The sequence below is a fragment of the Drosophila santomea genome, chromosome 3R (assembly GCF_016746245.2).
Source record: "Drosophila santomea strain STO CAGO 1482 chromosome 3R, Prin_Dsan_1.1, whole genome shotgun sequence".
Classification (NCBI taxonomy): Eukaryota; Metazoa; Arthropoda; class Insecta; order Diptera; family Drosophilidae; genus Drosophila; species Drosophila santomea.
In genome coordinates, this window is record NC_053019.2 from 25,188,654 (window position 1) to 25,211,386 (window position 22,733).

At 38.9% G+C, this 22,733-nt stretch overlaps 3 protein-coding genes across 6 annotated transcripts in view; all 3 read right to left on the minus strand.

The window, feature by feature from the left end:
- LOC120454583 (poly(U)-binding-splicing factor PUF60-B) overlaps positions 1–11,359 on the minus strand; it is an 89,391-nt gene extending 78,032 nt beyond the window's left edge. For all 4 annotated transcript variants that reach the window (XM_039640012.1, XM_039640011.1, XM_039640010.1 and 1 more), the window contains exons 1-2: positions 11,144–11,359; positions 7,715–8,201 (exon numbers count right to left, since the gene is read on the minus strand). In XM_039640012.1, the coding sequence (XP_039495946.1) occupies positions 7,715–7,821 (107 nt within the window). In that variant the 5' untranslated portion in view covers positions 7,822–8,201; positions 11,144–11,359. The remainder of the gene's footprint in view (positions 1–7,714; positions 8,202–11,143) is intronic.
- Positions 11,360–19,461: 8,102 nt separating this feature from the next.
- On the minus strand, positions 19,462–21,492 carry LOC120453946 (NEDD8 ultimate buster 1). Its single transcript, XM_039638891.2, has one exon. It carries the CDS (start codon positions 21,392–21,394, stop codon positions 19,550–19,552), a length of 1,845 nt encoding a protein of 614 aa, XP_039494825.1. The 5' UTR covers positions 21,395–21,492; the 3' UTR covers positions 19,462–19,549.
- A 295-nt stretch (positions 21,493–21,787) lies between these two features.
- Positions 21,788–22,558, minus strand: LOC120451726. The gene is given in 1 exon segment (XM_039635635.2): positions 21,788–22,558. A coding segment is annotated over 1 exon segment (687 nt). The 5' UTR covers positions 22,532–22,558; the 3' UTR covers positions 21,788–21,844.
- Positions 22,559–22,733: the final 175 nt, after the last annotated feature.

Sequence of the window (22,733 nt, forward strand, 5' to 3'; positions counted from 1 at the left end):
GCACGGCTTTTAGTACGATCAACGCGAATGCCAAAACAGAGATTCAAACAAAATGAAAGCGAAATATATACAAAGTATTTCAGAAGGTGTAGGTGACAAATCGCATTGGCACCAATAAACTGTATATGTATAGAAATGGAAAACTATGTTTGCCAAAAGCAACAAATTTGAAATTTAAATATGCATCATAAATAATGTTCAGCGATCGATAAAAGGGGGCGAACTAAATAGAATAGAAATCTAGTCATTCTTTGCGACAACCGCATAACGTTGGCATATCTTACATGACACAACAAAAAAAAAAAAACAAATACAAATAGGAATGGCTCAAGAACCGGTCTTGAAAATTGAGCTATTTAAAATGTAATTATAGGTTTTCTCCTCCGCATCTAGAATCTAGAATCCAATCCCAATGCAGTTCGAGTGCGCACACAAACGGGGTCAAAGTATTGCAGCAAATGCCTAACGAAGCACACCCAACACCCAGATGCCATAATAATGCCCCCTATCCCCCCCTGTTCCCCATCCCAGCCAGTCGCCTCCACAGACGTCTCAGAAATGCCAATCAATTGATTTCATTGTCTTCAATTTATAACCTATCGATAATATAAATTCCTTCAGTCAGCCAGAAACCAGCAGCAGCAGCAGCCGCCGTCGAACCCGTTGCGACTTATGATAAATTTATATATCTATTTTTCCACATATATAGTCGCATGTGTAGATATATGCAAGTATATACAAATATATACAAGTACGTATCTGGGCAATATGCATATATAAACTTGAAATATATCTGTGCGCACTAATGTAACTGATAGATACGCATGCCAATAATCAGATACTGTCACAGCACATACATCAAACTCAGATATACTCGGTCATATCTATACAATGGTATGCATGGTCTATGGTGTGTGTGGTGTGTGCGCTTGTTCTTGACATTAATTATTTGGAATTGTTTTGTCACAGTTATTTGAATGGTTAGCAGGAAGTGGAGAAACGACTGTTTGCATGGGAAACCCTCATTGATACTTTAGTTTTGAATAAACAAATTGCTAGTGAATAATACTTTCCTACAAGGAGTAAGCCAGCTAATTATGGAATAAATGCCTTAATTAAGTCTACTTCACAGCGCGCGAATAAGAAACATTTTCTATTCAAGAGGATAAACTTGTTACCGCCCCCGAGAAAACTTGAGTTTTATCAGACTGATTTTTATGGCCGTTGCCCGGCTACTGGCAGCTAATTTTAAGTAATTGTTAGCCGTAACCTCGAACCAGGCTAACAAAAGCAGCGAGATCCAGCCGCTTTGGGGGAAAGCACACGCCCCCAACAAGAAAGAGAGAAGACGTCGAGGGCCCAGCGCTCGGTCGCACTTTAATTGGCATATCGGGCCATGGGTAGCAAACAATTTAGTACTTTTTATAACCATTTTGTTAGGCCAACTTGCGGCCAGGCCAAGTTAGCCAAGTCAGCCAGGCCAGCCAGTCAGCCAAGTCAGGCAGTCGGCTTTCTTGGGGGCCCAACAATGAACTCGCCGAGCGAAAAATTTACAACAATTGTAGTTGGAGAGGTTAATGAACTAAATGCGCAATGGGCCAAACTTATTTACCAGCCAAACGGGCCACCACCACCAACTACCAACTCGTCCAAAAATACAATAGACCATGGACAAAAAAATACGTCTAATGAGACTCATTACCCGTTTCTTGAGAGTTTTATGCGGGATGCTTAGGCCAGAAGATTGATAGAAAATCGCGGAGGAGCGGACGAAAATGATGGCTTTATTTAATTTGGCTTGGCAATTCGATTCGCTCATTTATTGCTGTTCTCTGCAGCATTCGCAATTGACACATTAATGGGAAAGTTTTATTGTAAACTGGATAAAAACTGCGACAATTTTACAGCCTTTTTGCCACAAATCAACATTATTAATTGTCGCACACACGCCAAGTGCGAAAAATAAATTTACAGCATAAACAAAAATATTTCATACATAAAAATACTTGTTCAATTTGTTTGGGGCACATCAGTAATAAAAACAGAAAATTGCAAATATCTTGTCGCTAAATTTCGTTTTACAAATGCCTCACAAAAACATTTAACAAATTGACAGCGACAAGCGGTCCCCAAAAATGTTTTAAGATTGACCCAGTTGGAAACGAAATTATATCTTTCAGAGGGCGATTGGAAAAGGAAATTGATTCTAATTGATTATGAAAATGTAGGGCAAGTCTTTGAGTTTAATTGCAATATGTTCCACTTTTTGCACTCATTAATGCAAGGTGAAATTAGGTGAGTCATGCTATTTGATCTTAGGGATTGCAAATGTCTCTGGCAATCTTTGATATTAATCAATCTATTTTTGCAGAATGCGATTCGAAAGAAATCAGTTTGTTTTTCCTCAGCATTGCTGCATTTTTATGGCTGGGAAGAGCATTTCGCATAATGTCATATTTAAAACCATCACTTGATGTAAATTCATTTCGTTTTCACTTGGTGCCGCCTTTCTGCGCTCGGTGCTAAAAATCTTGAGAATGTCATGCTCGGAATTTTCTGAAATGTTCCATTTCAAAGGGAAAGGCGCCCTTCGTTTGTGCATAATTTAATGCGGCCCTGCACTTGAGAAAATGCAATTTTCCCCCATTCGCATGGCAAATAACAAACGAAAGAGTTTTCTCCGCACATATGTATGTACATATGTACTTGTATGCACATATGTACATTTATTCACCCATATCCATCCTGTAGTTCCACTATTTATCGCTACTCAAAGACATCATACCGCACCACGGTTATATAAATAATTTTAATAGTTTGCCATTTTAAAGTTAATCAGTCATGTGGAAAAAATTTAACCTTTAAGTTGAGACGATTTTGTGCTGTTTTTGTGGTCATTTCAGTGTTTAAATCACTAGATTTCATACTACTTGGTGATTCAGTGCTGAAAACGAAGTGAATGGAACTGCAGGGCAAGTACATATTTGTACGCATTTGTACATAAGTGGACTGCTTCTTGTACATGAAACGAATTTACATATAAACCTCTTGAAGTTGAATATGTACTCGTATGAAAGAAATTGAGTGAGGACTTGGATGCATAAGTCGAGAAATATATGCGAGTTTACTGGGGGAAATTTCTGAAAAAGCAAACACAACAAAATAAACAAGTGCCCAAGCACCTAATGATATCATTTCACATAACGGTTGAGTTAAATCAAAATGTAATAATATTAAGTATAAAAGTTCACATACAACTGGTGTTCACCATACTGCGTACACATAACTCGGTCATCAAATCACATGCAACTCATTAGACATTAAAATGTAGATAACAAAAACAAATAATCTACTGAAATTCAAATTGAAAAGCTACCCAAGATACACACTATCTGCAATGTATACGAATCTCTAATCTTGGGGAAAATATTTACGCGGCATGCGTTTCGAGTGCCTTCAACTTTCAAGTTGTGCGATGATGGCTTTTCAATTAAAGTGCAAAAACACACGCAGTTTTGAACCCGGGATCATTTCCCATCATTCGGCGTGCAATTCGTGCAAATAATTGAAACACGCCCACATCGTGGAAAACCGAGATAACAGAGGGGTGCGGAAAATACTCAAAAGTTGCCGACTGCATAGAGGAAAATTCCACGTCGGCGGCAGCTTGACAGTAAAAGCAAACTAGACAACTTTTACAATTTTATCTGCTGCGAGGAAAAAAAACACAATCTAGATAAAATCATGTGTGCATTCATTCATTCAGCACTATTCATCCACAATTTTAAGTGGAATGCGAGCTGCAAGCAAATGCTTTCCACATATATCATGTTCCAAGCATGCAACGCAATCAAAAGCAACTTTATCTAGGAATTTTTCACATTCGGCATCACTTCAATAATGAGTCAAGTCACTTGAAGAACTGCCGACAATCAGCGGAATTTTAATAAATTATTCAACATATTCTTCCAAAATATTAGATATATATAAAAATTATTCTTTAATAACCATTGTAATAATATTTTTAAGTTTCTTTCTCTGCAACCTAAATCGAATATATATGGCATCGAAGTCAAGGAACTTTAAGCTGCTTTTTACCCGCACTTTTTTTTTGTTGCCGTCTATGTTTTCTTATTTTCATTTCGGCTTGTCATGGCCAATCTAAATGAGAGATGAGTTGTCCATTTGTACATTTTCTGGCTGGTCAATTTGTTGCGGCCATTCAAAAGGCGAACATGTGAGAACAATTGAATCGAGACTCACAGTTATAACTGCCAACGCAGTGCGTGTGGGTAGATAAATTACGATGACCGGATAATGAGTTTGTTGGATACGTTCGTAGAAAGCCAGAAAAAACGGGAAATTAGCACACAAACTTGGTTTGGCTTACAGGCAAACATTGGTGAAATTTATATAGAAGTATAAATACTTAAACATGCAGCTTGTTTCATTGCAGAAGCAAAGATTTTAAGAGATAAGTTACTTAGATACAAACTGCAGAGCTGTGCTTTAATATATCTTCTCTAACTCAGTTTAAATGATATAAGAACAAATTATTTCCCAAGGCCAGTAAAAAGGCAAGTAATATCCCAAAGAAACCCTGAAGAGCCGTCGGATTGGAAAATTCCCGGCCAAAGAAACCCGCCAGATGTAATCAGCTTAAGTAAGTACCCAAAAAGAGAGCGCTTGGGATACGCAGTTAAATAAATCTGAGATGTGGGTGGTTGCTGCCACTATCGTCACTGGTGGTGCTCTGCTCGGTGGTGCGGTGGCTCGGTGGTGCTACCTTAATAAGAACAGCCGTTGTAGCTGTCAGTCAAACGCCCCGGCGCAAATCTCTCAGCGAAGTCTTATGAATAATCACTTGGCGGCAGTGTAAAAACTTGGCAAAAGTGCGAGCATACCAAATAAAACGAAACCAGAAAAGAAAAATTTATTTCGAATGCGCAAAACTAAAATAACAAAAAAAAATAAAATAAGTCAAGTATAAGACCATGAGGAAAAGTGTCTTTCAGGCAACATCTTAATAATGATGGGAAATCGAGGGAAGAAAGCGTGAAAGGGTTGTGGCAAGAGAGGCGGCAAATACTGCTCACATGTCTGCCCCGAAAAGATTGGCATTTTTAATTTCTAATTCATGTGGCATTTCATTTATACACGAGCGCAAAAAGTGTGGCATTAAATTGTGATACCTCAAGCTGGGCACTTAACTAATTCTATCGAGTAGGAAGGAAGGTCATTTGCCGACCACGTATGTCAGCTTACTTGGAGATAAAGATACAAATTACAAGGGGGATTTGGAGGGGCTTGCCTCGATTAATATGCAAGCAGTGCAGCGAATAAAATATATATAATTGCTGTCTGATTCTTATGGTATTTACCAGCCTGTCTGATGCATAAAAAGCGAATGAAATGATCGACCTGGGCTTTGACTAATTAAGGCGGAACTTGAGCTTGGCTTTACTTCAATGTCAACGGCAGTGACGGTAAATTAAAAATTAATATATTAAGTATACGTTAAAATATAATGTATATTTGATTTTTAATTGCAGAGCCCACTGTGAGACGCTTAGATGTCTATAATTCACAGCCATTTGCAAAGCAAACTGTGCGTAAGATGCCAAAAATAATTAAGTTAACAATTTGGCTAATTACGCCTGCACTAAATGCAGTTAAAACAACGCACAATTAAGCCGCCACAACGAGAAGGGACGAGAGCCAAGAATTTGTGCATTTTTCAATGCCTCATATTACAGTGGGCCCCGAATACGAGGAAATCAATTTGCCTGCTCAGGGAAAATGAGCGGGGCATCTCGAGTTCTAGTTTTCCCGGGTACGCTGTCATTTGTTTTTCCTGTCAGTGTGTTAAATCGAAAATGTGGCGACGATGTCTGTTTATTTAGCACGTTCTTTGGCTTCTCGCTTCCCTCGGATTTCATCTGGTGCAAGTTCAGTCAGCCAGCCAAGTTCTTCTTCCATTTTTTTTTTCTAGCCACATATTTTTTTCTACCATTTGCTACAAGTATTTTTAAAAGAAACTTGCCTTTCTTGTCATTTATTACTGTCACTTTAAATCCAATCAACGCTTTGTCTATGCTCTCTGACCATCGATGAGCGATTTTCGCTGGCGTTTTCTGTTTTTCTTACGATTTTTGCCTCTAGTTGTGGTTCTCTGTCAAGTGTCATGGGGATAATTTTAAATTTCATAATCTATTTTGGCACTGCTGGACGATGAAAATAGGTACACAATTGTTCTTCCAAGTAATTCAATATGGCAGAGTATTACATAAGCTATAATATCGAGAAAATGTATCAGCAAAACACTTAAAGAATGCCAGAGTTTTGCCATGTGCCTCAGATAATTTTAATAGTTTCCCAAAGCAAAAGAAAAAAATGCACACACGCTGAGAGAAATAATTATGAAATGATAAATAAATTGCTAATTGAAAAGCAAACACTGAGGAAGCGAATAATAAAAACTTAAAACTCTTAATTGCCTGGCGCCAGACGATCGTTTTTTAATATCAAAAGTAAAGCAAGTTCCAATGACGCTGATGAACTTGAATGTCGGCTTTAATTTTTTCGCCAGAAAAGTTCACTTTTCGCAGAAAGGCTCCCTTTAAAAGTGTTTACTCTCACTTTTTCGTCACGAAATGGTTCATTAAAAACGTCACTTAGGGCAAAAACAGGGCATTAATAAAAACGACCAAGCCTACAATCATTTATTACCGGACTCAGGAAAATTACGAAAAAATACAAATTTACAAAACTTGACAATGACTCATAATGGAAAAATATTGCGGACATTCTGGAGTGCAGTGCAATTCATTAATTTTCATTTATTTGTAGAGTGCTTGAAATTAAGGACAATAAGTTCGCATAATGAGCGCAGACTTTATAAATGTAATTGCATCATTTCTTTAAGGTTTTTTAAAACCTTCCTAAAATAGTGACTTTGTCTAGATTTATTTACTGTAATATTTAAAAGATCTCACCAAAATTACGCAGGCCTAAGTGAATATTAACAATTCAAACTTAAACATCGCCCTAAATCTTATATAATAAATGAATGCAATTTACGGACAGCAACTTAGTGAAATTATAGGTTGGAAAATGTGTCCGCGTCTCAAACGGCGGCTGAGTGTCTGATGAAAAATTTAAAAACAAGCAAAGAGCAAAACAATTTTCATAAATATGCCACAGAGGCAAAAGTTGGAGAAAAGCTGGGCGAAAAAAAAAACACAGAAAGTAAAAAACCTCAAAGCGCATTAACGCCTTTAATGGCCTTGAGACGCGCAGAGTTCTTACTTTTCAACTGCACGTAGAAAAAATATTTCTAGCTTTTCTTTGTATTACACATATTCGACCAAAGCAGTCCCATAAATATTTGCCCAATTTCACTTTTTTGTGGAATTATTCTATCTATTGAACTCATTTAAAGGCCTTTGCCAAAATCACTCTTTTGGAAATCCATACTGGTGCGCCTAAAAGTATGCAATTAAATATCGAGTTTTCTTGAAAGAAATCTGCTGTCTTAAAAGGAATTTGCTACATATATAAATAAGTGTGTATAGATATGCAAAGATTTTTCAGATACATCTAATCTCGTATCTATGATAAATGACAACGCAAGCAACGCAGACGTGTTACTCTTCAAAATTAGTTTTTACTGTAATATCTCAGGCTTTGCCGTCGTGGAAAGTGGAAAACTCACCTTAGATTTGGGACAGCCGCCGCTGCTGCCGCCGCCGCCTGAAGGGGCGGGGGCACGTTGTACGGAAAGGGCAACTTGGCCGCAACCGCCGGATTCTCGAACAGCATTCTCGCACTGTTTTGGGGGTGGTGCTGCGCCTGGTGGTGCTGTGTCTGGAAGTGGGTGGTGCTGCTGCCGCCGGGGGGGTTGATGGTGTTGTTGTTGTTGGTGTTTATGTTGAGAGCCGAGTTTCCAAAGCAGTAAATTTTGCTGGTTTTTTCGCTTATACCAAAAACACACGCTGAGAAAATCACTTTAGCTCGCACCAAATACTTTGTTTTTTTTTTCTCGGTTTTCTTGATATTTTTACTTTGCACTTTTCTGTTGACTTTTTGCCACTATTTTGTTAAATATTTCGTATTTTATAACCGCACTGATTTATTTTTGTTTTTCTTAGGTAATACTCATTTTTATAACACCAATATTAGCTGGCAAGGTTTTAGATTTTCTAGAAAAAAAAATGTAAGTATGATTAGACTCTTCATAAAACATTTTAAATATATAATTACTAACTATTTACTATAAATTAATGAAGTTATTTTATTAGTCATGCAATATTTTTATACTGATTCATATAATTAAATTAAATAAATGTGCGGATATATAGCTTGTGTTTTTATCTTTATTTGTAGCACTTTTTAAGCGCTTTTCCATTTCCCATAACATTGATTTTCATTATTACAGCATTATGCTTATTATTTTTTCGATTTCTCGGTTTTCTTTGGCATTTCTTTGTTTTTGGTTTTTCGCTTTTACTTTCGCTGTTTGGCATTCGCTTTTGCCTTTTGCTTCTCGCCTTTCAATGCTGAATTCTGAATTCTCTTTTGCCATTGCCGGCTTTTTCGACATATACACACACGCCACTGCACACGCACACACACACACTAACACTCAAGCACTCACACACGTGCGTGCTGCTCTCAAAATGGTGATAAAATATTGTTGTTTTTGCGTTGCGGTTTGATAAAATTTCACACACGGCTTTTAATTAAAAACATTTGAGTCTTGGACCGTTCGCATAGTTTTGGTATAGTTCGCTGCCGGTTTTCGTATTAATTTTTCATAAATTAAATCGATTTGCTTGAACAAAAACACATGCACACGCATACACATAAACATAGATTCATGGCATAAAAACAAATTTCTGCGACGTCATTGAATTCGCCGCAAAAGAATATGCGAATATGTGAAAAAGAAATATAAACCAAAGAAGCGTCCCTCGAACAAAAGAAACAAAAATGTCTTCGAGTTGAGTCACTTACACACACACACACTCATACTAATACGTAATACACACACTCACACAAACTGGCTGGTGCAAATAAACGACGCGTGACGAGAATTACACGGGAAATACTCGCAAAAATCCACGAAATTCGACAATCCGTCCGCTTCGAGCAAGGAATTTTTTTTAACTAACGGTGAAGGAGCGGCTGCGAACTGTTTAAGGCGAGCTCCGTGAATTTCGCCGAGCTGCGCTGAAGCTCTCACGCTCTCTTTCGCGCTCCCACTCTCTCTCGCTCTCTTGGTTTTGAAACTCTCCTTGCAGGACTTGAATAGTGAGCAGAAAAAGGAGCAACAAAAAAAGCTTGGATGCAACATGCGGCTGAGTCAGTTAATGACGTACCAACCTCTTTTCTCCCCCCTTTTGTGCGTCTTTTATCACGTCGCTACCTCTCCATCTCCCTTTCGCCATGCTGGTAGTCCCCCCATAATCATTTCCGATATGCAGTTCCATGCAGTTTCCCCAGACAATAGGCCTACAATATAGCCATATAGTCGCATATAGCCAGCAGACTGAGTCGCCGAACGAGCGTCTTTATAGCCCGCTTTGTTCTGCCCCCAGTTTACAGTGGGCACTCGAATAGTGGAACACCATCAAGGATGACTCCTTTATCTACCATTCAAGCATAAGAAGTTTTAAAAGTGTTCTAAACAACTTTGCAGATCTTTATAACATACGTACTCTAATAAACAACAAATACTACGCTGAAATAACAGATTTGAAAACTAAATTCAGTATCTCATAGTAATTGTTATTTACAGATTCTAACTTACTGACATAATTTTGAAGTTAAAAGCACAGAAACAATCGACTTTAGATTTTGAAAAAAAAAATTTATGACTTATTTGTAAGCTGTCGTTTTAAGCAATTTGCACTTTACTTTATTGGGAAAATCCCAAAATATATTTGTGGGTTACAAAATTGGAGCACTGACTGTACTTGACTTTCTGTGTTTATCTTATTCTGTTTGCTCAGCTCGTATTTCTTTTAAAGCTCAGCTCGCAGCTGACGCATTTTGTTGATTTTGATTGCTTAAAGCTGCGAAACAAAGAGTAATTGTTTAATTCAGTTGAATGGAAGGATTGCCAGCTATTTCGCTTTGATTTATGTGAAATTTACAAATCAAATTTATTTCGGTTGCAAAGTGTGCAGTAATTGTATCTGTTATTTAAGCCCAATTAATTTAATTGTAACATATTCCATGGGTTTTTGAACTGCAAACGGGGTTTGGATTTTTTATTTTTGTCGATAATATTCATGTACCCACATCGTCAGTTTCCTAGAACAATTTTCTTCAAGTGTTATGTCGTCTTTTATTTCTTATCGTACACAACTCGTTGAGAAATTCACAAAACCAAAACGCAAAATTGTTATTGATAAAACCGAGCTAGTCACCGACGACAACCACAGTAAACATTAACCACAGCTTGTAGTTTGATAATGGATTTTTCCGCCTTAAACATTGAAAGTAGTTCTGTTTTTTTTTTTTTTTTGTAATTGTAAGGTTTCCCAAGTGCACGAATGTTCACCAAGCTCAAATCGAGTCGAATATTTATTTTAATTTATTCCAGTTGAATTGAGTATTGTATCCATTTATTAGCAAAGCACTTATTTAATTACACATGTTTTATTTAGTCAATTTACTGGACATTTTATCTTGAGCTGAGAGTTCATTGTTTCATATTATTCATATACACATATCTTAAACTCGTCTTTTGTGTGGATTATGGGTCTCTTAGTCATATCCAAATAAATTGCCTTATGTTTTTGGATTCATTAGTTAAACATATCATTAGTTAATAAACCATGAAAGTTGATATTAGATTTAATGATAAATATGGTTTATAATCTTAATAGCCATGAAATACATATTTTATTTAGTCGCTCAAGTCATTGATTTGAATAAAGCTTGATGGGTTTTGCATGCATGTGTAGAGAGATTTCGAATCGTATTTTTAATTAATTTGCATGCACTCGCATCCGTTTTATGGATGCGGTTTGTTCATTTAGCTTAACAATTTAACACGTAATTTAATTCAGTCATGCAACATCCCAGAAACAGACTTTCTTATTATTATTTTCTATGGGCGAGATATAGGAATTACTTTTAATGCGCGGCAAACAAAATTCGAGCTTTGTTTGTTTGTTTACTTTCCATTAGCCCACTTCTCGGTTTCGATTTCGATTTTGGGCCCAGTCCAGAATCAAGTCAAGACCTGGCTTTATCTGCATGCACAAACGGAAATCAACGACAAAACGACGACGACACGATGAAAACGAATTCACGAATCGCTCCGCTTCGAATCAACTGGCTGTTGTAACGGTCGCAGGCAAACTGAATCCGAAAGATATGCCTGAACCGAACCGAAAGATACAGATACAAGTACAAGCGGCCCCCGCGAAAAAGTTCTCTCGCCGCCTCTCGTTTTTTATACCTCTTCCTCTCTTTGTCGCCTTGCCTCTCTCGGTTGTTTGACGTTTGCGGCAAGCATAATAAAATAAAACAAGTGGTCGAGTTTTGCAACTTGAAGATACCCGGTTCTTAGATACAATAAGTTTGAGATACATTGAGCTCACTTTGCAATAATTATTGCAATTATTATTATAATATAATATAAATATAAAACTATATTATAAGTGGAATATTTTATTAATAAATCATTATTATTAGATTAAAGTCAAAAAGTAATTCCTGACTTGAGAATTATAAAATGATTCTTTTTTAAACATTAAATGTTAAAAAAAAATTGTTTTTAAAAATTCATTTTTCTAAGTTTACTTTTAACTTTTTTTTTACTTTACAACACGACGAACACAATATACTCCAGAAAATTGCGAAGTACAGGGTAATATGAAAGGAGAGCGGAATCGTTCTGTATGTCTCTCTCTTGCAATGCGATGGCAACAACCACCCACAACATAAACGGTTTCCGCGCCCCACCACACCTCCTGCCCAGCAACAAAAACAAACCTAAATGCTTGCTGGCTCTCCTAAAAACTGAGAGAGCGTTGTTGTTTTGCGGCGAAGTCGCTCAAAAAACGCCATTTGGGGAGACGGCAACAACTTTTGGGGCTCATACTGTTGTCCCGTTCGCACTTGAGCGCTCTCTTACTTCCGGTCTCGTATGCTGCTGCGTAGTGTTGTTGCTGTTGCTTTTTGCAGTGGGGAAATGGAAATGAGCATCATTCGGTATTTACTTGGTATTTTTCGGTAGTTTAAACAGTTATATTTTAATTTTAATTAAAATAAAATTTAATTTTATGATTAAACAAACGGAAAATGGTTTGCAAAAGTAATTTCCAAAAGTAATTTGAATTTAACAGGCACTTTATTAGTAATATTTTATGCCATTTGACCATAATTGTTAGTTTATACATAAAACATCAACAACGACTTAATCCCAGCTTATATCTTATTTTATGGCACTTTTGTCGCCTGTTGCACACACAGCAAATTACCAATTGCCAGCACGCCCCCACAATATCCAAAATTTACACAAATTAATTTTTGTTTTTTTGCAAAATCGCAGACTGGCGCTCCCAAATCTGCAGAAAAAAAGATCTAAAACAATAACCTCAGCGGCTTATTAGACGGCCTAAAAACATCAAAGGCCTACCCATTCCTAAGCAATATTTCATGTAATTTGCTCCCTTTTTATTTTCTTTATAATTCACAACAAAACGCGCAACAAGCGCAACGAGTTTTCTGCAATCGAGCAGCTGACGGCGAAAAGAGTTTTTTTTCTGTAATATATTTTCCCTTATTTTGTTTGGTTCATTTTTTCATGTTGGTTCCTTTTTTGTCGGGACACAAGAAACTTGTTTGCAGCGCTTCGGGCGATAAAGAAGGAGAAATATATAACAATAGCAATAGCAACAGCAACAGCCACAGTGACTGAGGCAGACAGGTCAAAGGAGCAGTTCTTGCCCCTGCCACGCCCCCTCTCCGTCTACATCTCAGCCGCCCACCGTGTGCCACGCCCCCGCAGAAGCAGCAATAAATTCTGCCAGAAAGCGTCTTCGATTAGTTCGGAAATGGCGAGAGAAGTGACTGAAACGAATAAAAAGAAAATGCTCTAAGAAAAAAGAGTCATTCATATTCCCAACTAAAAGATACCTCTTATTTCTTAATAGAACATTTTCTAATAGGTTATTTGAAGCTTAAAATTAAAGAACAAGTATGTAAATACATCTTAGTTTGTTGACACTAAGCAACTTTGTCATTACTAAATTTGATTACAGTGTAATAATAGCAATACATTTAGTTGTACACAGTAGACCCCAAGATCCAACAGGAATATAGGGTATTAACAGGACAAAATCACTGACCGAACCATTGATGGCAATATCTAGTCTGCAACTGATGTTCTCGGAGTTTATTACCGCTCAAAGGTGGAAATTTATAGCAAACTGCGCATTCAGCAAATTTGGGTCATAAAAGTAATTAGTGAAATCTGTTTCATTACAGATTGGTATTGTGGGTGGATTTTAATTACCGGCCAGAAGTTCATGAAAGTGCCAAGAAGTTTCCCAGACCACCGCCATTGGCTAATTGATTTAGCTTCCATTTTATTGATCAGCAGAAAGGAGTGAAACCCTTGGCCGGCGGCAGTAAAGTCGAACACGTGGGGCTCTCTGGGGTTAAGGGCGGAGTAGGGTGTTAACCAGCAGCGGGCAACATCGGTTATTGGCCTAATAATGAAACAGCCATAAAATTAAACAGCGATTTCAGAGATTTAAGGCTCAATAGAAGAAATATATGCGGCTTTCATGCAAGATTTATTAGCAATATTTTAATGGGTTTAAGTTTTAAGATAATTAGTTATTTTACAAATACTCATACTCATTCCTTTTCAACTAAATTTTAGTTTATTCAAAGCATGGACTATTCCTCAACGGTGTATAGTTATGAGCACATTTTCATCTCAAGTGCTTAGTCATACAAGGATCCCTACAATTTCATTAATGCTTACGCTAGCAAATTTTAGTCAGGACACTTTCAGCTTCATTCCTCACGGAGATTAATGTCCTCGGCGAGCCCTTAAGTCCGATTTGAGTCGTTAAAACTACTGCCAAATGAAAATTTTATGACTCTGCCATGGTCTTTGGTCCTATATGGTCTCTGGTCCTTGGTGTGTGTGGTATGGTGCTTGTAGGTCTGCAAATCACAGTGCTGTTTATGCTCGTTGCCTGTGCGAATTGTGCGCATAACAATTAGGCAGCTTAGGCTGCTCCTCCTTTTGCCACCGAGAAACTGAGAGCCCGACTGCATGTATCCAATGCCATAAAAATATCAGGAACACATGTTGCCTGCCGCTGATTTTCTGCAGCTCCAAGAGGGGGTTGGCAGATGATATGGGGGCGGTCGGCATTATACGGTGGGGCAGGCGATACGCTGTCGTCTGCCAGGCATGCCACGTCTAGTTAATGAGCACGTTGCATTCGTGGGAAAGAGGCGCACAGCCCATATACAGGATTTTTTGGGAATGATTGTTCGTTTGATGATGTCAGACTGTTTCTGAAAATGCCTCTTAACACTTTAATTTTAATTTTTTTACTTTCTAGGTAGATTAAGAGGAATTAAATTATTTTCTTTTAAATTTATTTAAATAAAATGTATTATCAAAGCTAAATAAAACATCTTTTAAACCAACTTCCTCCCAAAACGCTGCAATACAAAAGTATCTTTTACCCTGCAGCCGCAAAGTATGCAACTCTTTTCACTGTGCTTTTATTCCCTGCCACTTTGAAATTCATTTCCCGTATGGAAGAGCCATGAAAACGGAAGAAGTGCGAAAGTAGAGGGGCGACTTTGGCAAAGTGTGGGAGTTGACCTTAACAAGCGTAATATCATCAATCAGTGCACAAATTTGCATTCCATTTTAGCCTATTTCTGGCGGACAAGGGGTAACACACATGCTGCCCCTGCCATAGCTATCTCTAGCTATATCTGTATCTGTATCTTGTCGCCGATGTCCGCCTGGCGGTGACGCCGCAGCAACGCGCTTCACTGGCCAGCGGACTGATATGTAAATCTCATAAATCATGCACACCTGTCGTCGATGGCAGCGACAGTTCAGCTCGGTTTTGCTCAGGTCAGTCAGGACGACAAGGACATTGTCAGCAGCCGAACAGAGAGTGGGCGCAAGTGTCCTTCATGTCCAGTTTTTGCAGTGGCCAAGCCTTTTCATCGAGCAGATGCACCATCATTTGGATAGTCTTTGTAATAAAAATGTATTTTTTAAAAAATTTATAACAAGAGCTTAATAAATTTAAATGCCAACAAAAAGCCCCTAAGCTCCCATTCCCCATTCTTAAGATGGCCATCGAAAAAGCGATTCTGGTCGGAACTCCCACTAATTGGTCGGCCACAACACCTGCTGCCTGCCGCTTTTTAAGGTGGCCTTTTTTAGCCAGGCTCTGAAGAGAAGTTCAACTGGCGGCAGTGGGTAAAAACCACAAATTTACATAAATATGCCACAAATCATAGAGCTGCGTCGTTACAGCAACTTGTGGTCCATGTGACAGTGTCTCTGGTTATTATGAATGCATAAAAAGCGCTCATAAGTTCATTTTTTTCAACCACACTTTCATTGCAATTAAAATGCCGAAAATAAAAAGGCTAAAAACAGCTTCGAAATATATACCTAGCCCATAAAAAAATACCAAGGAAAATTTATGTGCTGCACATGCCACGCCTGAAACTAAAGGGTTTTCCCTTAGATTTTGCATGATTTTTTGTTTTGTTTGGCGGGTTTTTGCGGTGTGAAACGCACGTTGCATAATAATAAAAGCTGGAGTGGTGTGGCAGTAGTGGGTGTGGCACTTTGGTTCTTAACTCCCACCGCCACAGTGGCAAACTGCTGCAATTGTTTGTCATTAGCAAATGTTGCCTCTTCCGGGGACTTTACGAGCTCATTCCCACACCCCAAAAAATATCCTTATAGGCCTTGTCCAACAGCAGACAAAATTTGTGACTGCGACAGTTTGTCCGGTTGCCTGTTGTCCTCTTCCCCAATGAAATTTGATTCTGCCCCCCGAAACGAAGGTCTCCTCTCATTTTTAACGCATCATTTAGCCATTGTATGTAGGTGCAACATTGCAACACAAAACACAACGAAACATAACCTCAGGCTGTTGCCCGAATGAATGCATAAATGTGGGAGGTTGCAAGTGAACAAGACCGCAAAAAATCCCAAAACTACACGGAACACAGGGAATGAGTGGAGCTCAGATATTACAAGCTGAACATGGGGATAATTAATGAATATTTGTAAAGTATACATATGTATGTAAATAAATATGTAAAATAGAAAAAATAATTGTTTCATATGGACTAGGAATTATTTACAATTTTCCATTCAGTTGACAATGTAGTCAACTAATTTTCCTCACCTTAACTAACTTTTCATGGTCTCCGCTTGATGGAATTTCATTAAAAGTCCGTTTAACTTTTCACTTAAAACAATTTGTGAACACACATCAATTGGAGTGAACTCAAATCAGTTTGCCAAATAAAACCCCAACCCCAAACACAACCATTTTAACAACCATTTTCACAACCCCTTTGGCTCAACCCCTTCTACATTTCCAGTTTTTTTTATTTGACAAAATAACGAACTCGTTGACTGAGCGTATCCAACAACTGTGTTTATTTTTTCGTCCTTTGGCGACAAATTAATTTTAGTCTTCGGAGGGATAAATACTTATAGCACCAGAGGCGACAAAATAAAAGCTACATGTTTCGCAATCCATCCATCCAACAGGAGTGTCTATAAAGTGAGGTTCGCTTTTAATTTGTGCATTTTTTAAACACACTGCTCAGTGCTAAACGGTTCACATAATGAAATGGTAAATTACGGAAAAGTTATGTACTCATTTTGGAGCTCCAATACGCGATGCGAATGGCGATGGAACTTGGCTTTATGAGCACATAAAGTTCGCCTGTTGCCACATGAGACTTCGGCCTCATCTCATTAGGAAAGCTTTGCCGAGGACCCAGTGAAACGTAAATAGATTTCAACTCAAATTGCATAGGCCCTAGTACAGCTGAGCATTATGGGATTGCATGGAATTTAATAAAAGAACAAGGGAAAAACACGCTTGACTATTAAACACTCTTAGCTTAGATGAGATAATCCCGAATATTAAAAAATATATACGAAATACGCTTTGCTTAATACCCAAAAATTCCCAATATTAAAAAATATATACAAAATCCGCCTTGCTTATTACCCAAAAATTCCCAATTTTAAAAAAATATATACAAAATCCGCCTTGCTTAATACCCAAAAATGCGCAATATAAAAAAATATATACGAAATCAAGGTCAGGAATATATAAACATGTAATAGCAATTTAGTCAACTAAATAGCTTTGATTAAACGGGAATAAAAGCCAAAAAAATGTGAGGCAAGTATTTTTGGCAGCGATTATTTGTCCTTTGCTTATCAACGCACTTCCGCATCATTAAATAATTTTATCATTTGCATTATTTTCACTTTCCTAAGCACAGCAGATAATGTTGGCCATAATGATGAAGCTGCCTGGTGGTAGAAGGTTACAAAGTTCACTGGGAAAGTTATGAGGGATGGTTGGTTGTGGTGTTGTTCGCAGGCTGAATTAACTAATTTGTAATTTATGCGGCACTTCTTGCGGCTAAGTTGATGAGCAATCTTTTTTTAATTAACTTTGGAATAATGCTAAGCAATTTAGAGTTTTTAGCAATTCGAAAACTTTTTGTTTTCGGTGGAAAAGCACTTGAGACAAAACATTTAAAAGCATGGCTTACATTTTTAGTGCAGTTCTCAAGTCTTTTAAGATCCAAATCGGAGGCATATATTTTCCACAAAAGGACAGCCAGAGTTGAGTTCACTTCAGCTACATTACAAACCCATTAAAGTTGCCGCGAAAACACGAAAAAAGTTTCTTATTATTATGGAAATGCAAATGCCAAAAGACATGAGAGGGAAAGAAGAACATGGGACAAACGATAATGAGGACAAACAGCAGTGGCAGCAACAACTGCCACTTGCAGCTACAATGATAATGTTGCTGGCTGTTGATGACAACAACATCTAGCAACGCCAACAACAGCCAGCAACAACCGCCAAAGCAACTGCACTGAGAGAAAAGCAATCTAAATCACATGTGGTACTATGGCTATGCAAATCTATCAGTTTGTAGCAATATTGCTTGTAGAACGCTATACTTGTTGCAACACTTGATTACCTTTAAAACATTTAGCCCTGGATAACATTTACTTGTAATATCCCTCATATTTTCAGTGTAGTTGCAACCTCTACTAACAACCAGCGGAAATCAGCCAAAGAATGCGCGCCCCAGTGAAGCATTCCCTTGCCCCTTTTTTTCGTTTTTCCTCAGCCCCTTTTCCACATTTTGAGTCCCTGGGCAAAGGAACAGAATCTAAACGGTGTCCTCCGTCTGCCAAACCCACTTCTTCTTTTTTTTCCCATCAAGGATATGCCTGCCGCTGCTCATTTTCGCTACTAAATAAGACAGACCGCCGCGTCCTCGAACAATATTTTGACGTTTCTTACTCTTTGTCGCGATTTTTTGTGTGATTTTTGCTTCAACATTTTTTGCACTTTCGTGCTACATGGCGAGGTCGCATTGAAAAAGAAACATGTGGAAAAATACATCAGCCGAACTCTTCAGTAAACTTATTAATTTTATATATACCTCAGTTTAGAGAGTCCTTCTAATAAAATACACTGCCACATTAAATTCATTATTTATTATTAAAAAGTTGGTTACAAAGATTAATATTACCAGACAGCTGTTCACCTATAAAAGTAAAAAAAACCATCTGGAAAATGTCTTTTCGATGCGGTTATATTTTTGTGGAACCACTGAATGCTCCATTTAGTAGAAGAAAAGCGAAAGAAATCGCAGTCAAGTGAAAATGTCAGCCACTCAAAATGTGTGCGCCATTTCGCATATATAATAAATCTACGTAAAGAATGGAATGGAAGAGTGAAGAGCGAAATAAGCTGAACGGAGTTTATTTTAGGTTTAACGATTTGGAAATAACGCCACAAAACAGGACGACAAATTATTTGGCCATCATCTGCAGAACTTTCGCATGGCATTGGCAGATTGGCGAGGGTCTGAAAACTTATTAATTTTCACAAAGTCAGCCACACGCAAACAGTACACACACACACATAAACACACCCACAAAATTGTGAAAAACTGTGACGTTATGCACATGAGTGAGCAAATAGCAGCAGCCACATCAGCAACCAAAATGCATAGCATACTTTGTCGGGCATTAAGTAGTTGAGTTTCTGACAGGGTGGATATGAAATTAAATGGTTCCCAAGCGGAACAAAAAATATATTAAAATATAATATAAGCTAATAAATCAATTTTTTAATGTAACATATTTGAACCATACAAATAATTATTATTATGTATTTATTGATTACCTGTGACTTACAAATATATTTTTTTAAAAGCATATATTTGCATTTTCTGATTAGCTTATCTTAGCGCTCCAGCAGCCGCTTATACTCGATCAGGATTTGCTCCTCCTGCTCCAAAGGCAAGTCCAAGTAGTGCAAGCTGTTTTCGGCGAGGTTCTCGTTGAATCTCTTGAAGGCATTGTAGGACTCCATCTCCGTCTTGGCCTGGCCAAGAACGGACTTGAGCATGTTCATCTTGCTGGTGGATAAGCTTACGAGGGGTGTGGTGCTATTTGTGGATGCACTAGCTGAGCTCGAAGGTCCTTGGACCTCCAGAATCTTTGTCATGGTTTCAATAACAGCAAGTAATTCCGCTTCGGTGGCGAAACTTTTCAAAAGATATTTTACGGATTTGCGGAAACTGTTGCCCGTAGTTTCCAATGCATCGCGAGCGGAAGTTTCCGAAAATCCAAGTTGTTGCAGAGTGGTGAGTAACGATTCATCGACAGGCGGAGTTGGGGCCAGATTAGCCCTGAGTTCATCCGAATGACGCTGCAGTAGATCCAAACTGCGATCGAGATTATTTTTGGTCCTTTTCAGAGCTTCCACAACCAAACACCTTTCGTAGCCCATTTCCATGAGGCGGCAAACGCTGCGCGGATTCACCCATTGCTCTCCGGGATTGGCGTCCATCATCTCCTGGTTAACTTGCCTCTCGGCAGCCGAGCTCTTGCGCTCCTCACGTACTTTCTCCCTGCGCTCCTGGATAAATTGAACAGCTCTATCCACTTGCCCGGCACAGGATCTCAGGGCCAACCTGGCATCCGATTCCTCATAGCCCATTTCCACGAGAGTGGTCAGCTCAGTGTCATTCACCTTCAGCTCATGGAAGTCCTTAGTCGCCTCCTCCAGTTTTTCGTAGGACTCATCCCGGCGATTTTGGTGAAAGAAGAGCACACCTTGCAGCAGGTGCAGCCTCATGATCAGAGCTCTTTCCGGGCAACTGGGACCCTTCATCGCATACAATCGCATGAACTCCTCGCCGTAGCTCCGGAAAAAACCCCTCTCACAGATATCCAAACGTCGCTGGGCATCCGTAAGTTGGGTGATGTTCTTGAGGCGCAGATAGCACCACACAATATCCAGATTGATTAGAGCATAGTTATCCACTGTTTCCAGCAGCTTTGAGTTACACAAGTTGAAGAGTTCATCGCACTCGAGCAGCAAGAGTAGAGCCTCATCGAAGTTCTCCTTACGAATGGCAACTTTGGCCACTTCGTACATGCTCATGGCCATCAATAGCGAGCGATTTTCCTCGGGCGGCAGGAAAATCGGTCGTCCATCCTGGTCCTCCATTTCCATAAAGCGATTATCTGCATCCGCAACTATCTCCAAGTCCGCCCGTATCTTTTGGATACGTTCGTGCAACTGACCATCATTCGCTCCGCCCACAACCACCATGAGCTGTTGATTGGTTTTCAGCCCCTGCGAGGCCAGTGTCTTCTGCCCATTGATGATGCGTCCGCCGGAGATGCACTTAACATGACTGGCATCACCCAGGTCCAGCTTCTTGGCCACCTCCGCCTGCAGATCCGAGCCCAGTCCACCCAGCGAACACTTGATCTCCAGCATCTGCGAGGTGCCACCCTTGCGATCCACACAACGCACATTGAACGTGGCCAAGCCGGTGTCATTGAACTCCCGGCGAGCAGCCAGCTTCCTCAAGGCACCATCCTGCAATTCGGTTAGGGCAATCCTGCAGTCCGATACGCTGATGCCCAGGTCACCACTGATGTCCCTGGCCAGGCGCTCCATCTCCGCCTCGATGCTGCCCACCTCCTCGAAGTAGTACGGCTCCTCCCACAACTTGATATCGCGCTCCCGCAGACGGGCTCGCAGCTTAATGAATGTATTGTTTATCTGGGACATGTTCCGTGCGGTCAGCTACCGAATCGAACTAAATAATTTCTAAATTTATCACAAACATTTTTGACGTATTTCTCTGGGTTTGCTCCTTCTGTATTCCAAGTAAAGCTCTCAAGTTTCAGCTCCCTAAAAATTATAAAGCTAAGCCTATCGAAAAAGTATTTACCATATACATTGAGTTACCATACAATGAGTTAGATATTTCTAATAGCAATTAAGCTTTGATTGATACTTCACTTCCCATATCAGTAAATAGTGCTTCAAAAAACCTATCTAAACATCTCAAGATATAGATTAGATTGTTTAAAGTACCACTTACGGAAACTTAATTAAAACAGCTTCAGCTATCTAATCATACATGTATAATATAACACTATTAAATAGAATTAAATCACGAACTCTCAGATTTTTTGTTTATTATAATACTTCTTTTAGTTAGCAATTATAAAAAATTTACATAGACTCGATGCAGACATCGATGTTGGGCAGAAAAGAGTTAAAGGAAGCCGTGACTTTATTGGTGGCACTTACGAAGCAGGAACTGGTATCAGCTGGCAACTTGGCAATCAGTTTCAGGGTCTTATTAATCTTTCGGGTCAGCTTCATCGATGCCTTGAACAATTTCCAAAAGCATTTGGAAGAGTTTTTGATGAACGAGCCACCGGATTCATCTGTGGCACAAAGTTTCGAATGCAGGTGCAGAATATCGTCGCTGATTTTGATGATCTGCTTAACAGAGTCCACGATCTTGGCCACATCCTTGGGAATGGCAGTGCCACAGTCATCGATGGCATCCACATAGCTGGTGCACGCACTCAGGATGTTAGTCACTTCCTTGATAATGCAGTTGGTTCCGCGCACCGTTTTCAAAGCCTTGCGAAGGATTTTGCGGCAGGTTGTAATAAAGCCCTGTGCCTCCACATCCATGTAGTCGGTGTCATTGTCCAATGCATCCAGCAGCTGCTCCAATTCCGATTCAAAGTCCAGTTCATAGTCCAGGTTTTCGTCCAGTAAATCTATGGTATAAATAGTATATAAAGTATATAAAAGTTAAATTTATTTATTCTGCAAACCTACCCGAGTAGTCAGCAGACAGGTGGCCGAAACCAGAACCAGAAGGCAAACGGTGATGGCTTTCATTTTAGTGTTCAATCAACGAATTTTTTCTGCGCCACTATCCACGATCAGTTTATATACCCACGGAAAACTATGTCTTATCAGTACTTAACATAATCAAATTGGCCCCTTAAACTATCTCATACTTTTAAATGGTTATCATCTGGACATTTTGAATCACCTACCTTAAATACCTACCTCAAAAGTACTTGTTTCTACCTATCAA